This window comes from Octodon degus, unplaced genomic scaffold (genome assembly GCF_000260255.1).
Source record: "Octodon degus isolate 3935 unplaced genomic scaffold, OctDeg1.0 scaffold00071, whole genome shotgun sequence".
Lineage (NCBI taxonomy): Eukaryota > Metazoa > Chordata > Mammalia > Rodentia > Octodontidae > Octodon > Octodon degus.
This window is the reverse complement of record NW_004524647.1, coordinates 10,999,255-11,004,857: the sequence shown is the minus strand read 5'-3', so window position 1 is coordinate 11,004,857 and position 5,603 is coordinate 10,999,255. Positions and strand designations below refer to the sequence as shown.

The 5,603-nt window shown below is 41.8% G+C and overlaps 1 protein-coding gene across 2 annotated transcripts in view; it reads left to right on the top strand.

Annotated features, from left to right (window-relative positions):
* Window positions 1-5,603, top strand: part of Itih5 (inter-alpha-trypsin inhibitor heavy chain family member 5) — a 103,672-nt gene that overhangs the window by 41,349 nt on the left and 56,720 nt on the right. For both annotated transcript variants that reach the window (XM_023719756.1, XM_004635318.2), the window contains exons 6-7: window positions 3,330-3,499; window positions 4,214-4,330. In XM_023719756.1, coding sequence (XP_023575524.1) covers window positions 3,330-3,499; window positions 4,214-4,330 — 287 coding nt within the window. The remainder of the gene's footprint in view (window positions 1-3,329; window positions 3,500-4,213; window positions 4,331-5,603) is intronic.

The window sequence follows — 5,603 nt, the reverse complement described above, 5'->3', positions numbered from 1 at the left end:
TGAAAACAAAAGGATCACTGTGAGTCCGATGTACGTAGTAGGACCCTGAGGACCCTGTACTAAATACATAAAAAATAAAATAAACTTGATGTAAATGGAAGCATAGTAAAAATACTCTTCTGTATCTGATTTTTTTTTCTCAAAATGATTATGAGATTCAACTGTGTTGTAAGTAGCAGCAATAATGCTTTCACTTTTCTTGCCATGTGTTACCCTAATTTGAACATGTTTTGTAGTCTTGCATTTAATTCCTTCTTCCATTTTGTACATGTTCAAGGTGGGCGACAATACTAGCCAGCATGGCTGTTTACTGTGAAGCAGCATGGTGCTACGTACCTCAGGGCTGAAACCCGTCAGCACAGTGTCATTAGCACTCTTTCCGTTTCACAGAAGGGGAAACCAAGGCTTGGTACTTGCCCGAGGTCTCCCAGCTGAGAAGAGGTAGAATCGGTGCTCAAGCCCCGGTTCTTCCAACGCATGATGCTGAGTGCCAGCTGCGGTGTGGTCGCGCCGCTCGGTCCTGGCGCTTTACTGATAACCACTAGCATGAGATGCCTGTTTTCAAGGACCTTGCCACTGTCAGCCCCATTTCCTCCTCTTGCTGATGATGCTGAGGCTTGTCGGGGTGCTGGCAAGCTACATGGCGACACTGCCAATGCTCCGGCTCAGTCTCCTAACTCCTTCAGCTGAGCAGCAGGTTACCTTCCACACGGGTGTTTCCCTACAAAAATAAAACCTCCAGTTTGGCAAGCTCTCTGGTCACTTCCCAAATTCCTGCCTTTGTTAAGTACAAATTGCAGAAGAATCCCTTTAGCTCCATGATTCCTATTAAGGTTACACCTAAATTGTCTGTAAAAAATAACTGTTCTGTGAAGGAAATATTTAAACTTCCTTTGATTTTAGAGCCAAGTAAGCCCTAGGCAGAGGGAAGTTTATTCTTAAATACAGATGACTGGATTCACAATGCTTCCTTTTTGTCCTGCTAGTTAGAGATTACTGGTTGGCCTTGTCCACCGTATCAATTTGGAAAGACTTAGGGAGGGAAGCAGGGGCTCTGCAGTGGTTTTAACCTGGCTTTGATTCAGTATCTGGATAAAAGCCTCACGTATGTTTATTTTTAAGAACATTTATTTTTATTTTCATTTTCTTTACGATGCATGCTGACCACAGAATTGGAATTTTTTATTGCTAAGTACATAAATTGGTGTCATTTGGATCTATAATGGTGGGTAGTCTGTTAAATTTCCATACTTCGGAAATGAAGTTAAGGATTTAAAAATTGGGCCCTTGTTGCTTGATCTACCATTACATTAGCTTTATTGTAAATCACATAAAACCCATTTATCTGATGCTATTTTTGTAGTTCTAATGCATATCTTAAGATTCACTTAGGGATGATTGCTTTGGGAACTTTTCTTTCTTTAAAGGACCCTAAGCTTTCTGGACAAGCAGTATGTTAGATCATCCCAATGATTGAGGAGGGAAAAGCGTTCTGTATGGGGTAATTCCAAGAGGAAGGAGGGATGCAACTTGAAGTCATCACCTTACACTGTAGTGAAGTGAAAGACCTTGCGTTCATTGGGGATGATTTAAATTATTAAGTGAAAGATCAACTTTGCAGTGGGAGAGAATCAGGCCAACAACACCTGCATGCTCTCAGTAGTTTCATCACCGATAGAAGATGCTGAGGTGTTCTCTACTTTCTAATGACGGAATAGGAAGCACCGGCACCTCCAGGGAGGCATTCTGTGAGGATCTATCACTAAGGCAGCAGTGCAGTTACATTAGACCTGACCGACCAGCTTCTAGCTCTGACTTCCAGAGCATCAGGAAACACAGGGGATTGAACTGTTGCTCTCAACTTTAACCATACATTGTAAGCAGAGGGAGAATTTCTTAAAGTCCTAGTTCCCTGGCTGTGTCTCAGTTCACTTAATTGAGCATTTCTGGGCCTGGGCATCAGTATTTTTAATTGCTTCTTCTGATATTATGGTGTCAGCCAAGCTTGGAATCAGCAGAAGAGAGGACTAAGTTAAAGGGCACAAGATTTACTCAGTATGCGAGAAATTCCATAGAAGGCCTGGCAGGTAGCTCAGTGGCTTGAGTGCCTGCCTGACAAGCACAAGGTCCTGCGCTCTGACCCCAGCACCAAAAAGGAATTCCATAGAAAAAAGCAGTGCAGGGGCCGGGGAGATGGCTCAGTGGAATAACCGCTTCGCTGGCAAGTGCAAGGGCCTGAGTTCAATCCCCGGTTCCGCAAAAAAAAAAAAAAAAAAAAAAGAAAGAAAAAAGCAGTGTTTGCCAACAAGTAAATAGTAACAGAAAAGGGTAGAGGGAAGGAACACTTACTGATGAAAGAGACTTGAGAAACAAGTCCACTGTGACGCGAAGGCTTTGTTTTATTCTAACTCAATCCAATCACCCATACAGTGACATTTTTTAGAGAATCACAAAATTTTATTTTATATTTTATTTTATTTTGGTACTGGGGATGGAACATCCACTTTGTACTTGCCAGGAAGGTGCTTACGCTGCTGAGCTATCGTGGGAGACTTTTTAAAATTTTTATTTATTTCTTTTATTTGGTACAGGGTCTCACTACACAGTTTGGACTTGTAGTGATCCTCCTGTTTTCAGCCTCCCCAGTGCTTGGATTATGACCTTGTGCCACCATGCCTGGACTCGGTGGCCAGGACGGCTTGCCCAGGGCTCTGGGGAGGCTCATGGCATGCAATACTGGGAATCGAACTTGGGTCCTTGTGCTGCCAGGCAGGCACTTAGACCGCCGAGCTCTCTCCTCAGTCAGAGAATCAGAGAAATTTAAGTAAATTCTGATTATTAGATGATAGCAAGGCATTGCACATTGATCTTGTTACTTATGATACTAGGTTTGTGATTAAGATAGAAAAATGTGCATATAGGTAGAGATGCAGACTGAAGTATTTATGGATGAAATATGGTGTCTAAGATTTTTATTAAATACTCTAGCAAAAACTAGTGACTTCAGAATAGATATGACTAGACAACAAGATGTAAAACTGTTAAAAGTGAGTGATGGGTACATTTAAAATGAGGGATTCGTTGTGCTAGTCTTTCTACTTTTGTGTGTTTTAAAGATTTTCATGAGAAACAGATTTAAAGAAGCTATATGGTTAATTAGATTAGAACATATATTTTTCACTGTTATAGAGTAACAACACAAAGCCTCAGAAGATCGTGTGAACTATGAACCTGCAACAACATGTTTAAGCCTTTTTGTCTAAGCTAACATTTTGTTTTAAAGAGAAATACAGGTTCAGTCATTTATTATGCTTATATATTCTTTGCAGATGATTCCGGGCCTCCTCCTTCTACTGTTGTCAACCAAAATGAAACTTTTGCCAAAGTGATTTTTAAGCCTAGTGTGGTACAGCAAGCCAAGATTGCCCAGAATGGAATTCTGGGAGATTTCATCATCCGATATGATGTCAACAGGGAGCAGAGAGTTGGGGACATCCAGGTAACACATTCTGTGTTGCTATTTTAAGGTTTGATATTTTTCTCTAAACTCAGAACTGTTGATTCCAATACTTCCCTAAAAGTGAAAGATCATTCTGGTTCTTAGTAAATGTTTTAATCCAAAATATGTCTTCAAAGAGACTAGTGATGCTCTTGCTGGAAGTTGAGAATACCTATTTCCTGCTTCATTAATCTGCACAGCAAATGAAATCTATAATATAATTTTTCCCTGTGGTGTTTTAGATGAGGTTAGAATTTTAGTTCATCTTCCCTTTTAATTAAAAGAAACTGTTCCATAACTTATTTCCCTTTAGGTTTTATTTCTGTAGAGACAAGATGAGAATTTTAAAATGTATTAATGTGCATCGAGAAATTAAAGAACAGAAGAAGCAGTGTTATCAAGTAAAAGGGTCAGAAGGGATGGAAAATTAAAGTCGAATTGATTGTTATGATTAGTAATTTTTTTTTTTTTTAAGTGCTGACAAAATCCAGCCCAAGGCCTGATGAAACAAGGAGTCTACCACTGAGCGGCACTCCTGGCCCACAAGAAATAGAATTTAAAATGATGATTCTCTGTTGATACAGATTAGCAGCCAGTTCTCTTGGGGAATCAGGACTGTAGATAACATGACCCCAGGCTGTTTCATGGAGTCATTGAGCTCTGGAAGTTCCTCGTTGATTTCCCTCCATTTTTACTTGATTTTTCCTCCACCAGGTCCTAAATGGTTACTTTGTGCACTACTTTGCTCCCAAGGACCTTCCTCCTTTGCCCAAGAATGTGGTCTTTGTGCTGGACACCAGTGCCTCCATGGTAGGCACCAAGCTCCAACAGGTGAGTGTGCCCGCCGCCCGGGCTCTCCTCCTTCCACCTTGTCAGAGATAATGATCAGCTTTGCGAATAAATCTCACTTGATGCCAAATACCCACCCGCCTGGCTGGTGCTACCAACAAAGAACACTCCTGGACTGATCCACTGATGCCATTGACATAAACCACTGCTGTAGTATGGAGGTTGTAAGAGAGCAGAGGAATAGGTTACAAAAACACTGTGACATTCAGGGCACTGGTAGAGGGAATAGAGTGAGACAGGAGGAATGCAGCGAGAGGCCCACTGGGTGCCGCTGTTGGCAGAATAATGCTGTTCCGTGGCGGTTCCTTTGAGAACGGTGGAGCAGAACCTCTGGAAGTTCCCTTGGCATATCCTTAGAATAAAGAATTCTCCTATCCCTTACAATGAACTTCAAAGGTACAGGGATGGAAGGGACATCAAGAAGACGTGTAATCTGGCTGGAAGAATTCAATTATCCTGAAAATAAAGCTACTTACATCTTTTGCCAGCCATTACCGTTAGGAAAGTCCTTATCTTACGCTGGCATCCAAAATATCAGAATTTAGAATTGGTAACATATCCTCAATGCGCATAATGCCTGGCTTTCACGTCGCTGAGACAGTATCTCATAGTTGCAGTTTAGGGGAGAGATACTTATATCGGCTCATGGTTTAGTCTATGGATGCCTGACTCTACAACAGAAAGGGTGGAAGAGGGCCTGGCAGAAGAAAAGGTGCAAATGCCATGGCTGTAGGGAGCGAGAGAAGGGAGGAGCTAGGGACAGTAATCCGCCCTTCAAGGCCACGCCCCCAATGCCCCACCTCCCACCAGGCTCCACCTCCCTCCCCGACTACAGGGTCGCCATAAGGTTCCCACCATCCACTCATCTTCCAAACCATGAGACAGTTAGGTGGTATTTTAATTTTTTTTTTGGTGGTAGTGGAGATCAAACTCAGGACCTTGCGCTTGCCAGGCAGTTGCTTATGCCATTGAGCTGTATCCCTAGCCCCCTGGTATTTTAAAGTCCTCACACATAATGTAAATTGAGAGCTATTGCTGCCAGATGATTCATATTTATAAATTCATCAACAACTGAGGTCGGAGCTGGGGAGATGGCTCAGTAGAATAAGTGCTTCTTTGGCAAGTACAAGGGCCTGAGTTCAATCCCTGGTTCCACAAAAAAAAAAAAAAAAAAAAAAAAATTCAACTTCAAAACAACTGAGGTCCTTCAACTTTCATTTCTAAGTTCACTATTTTTTCAATTAGTAAAGTATGT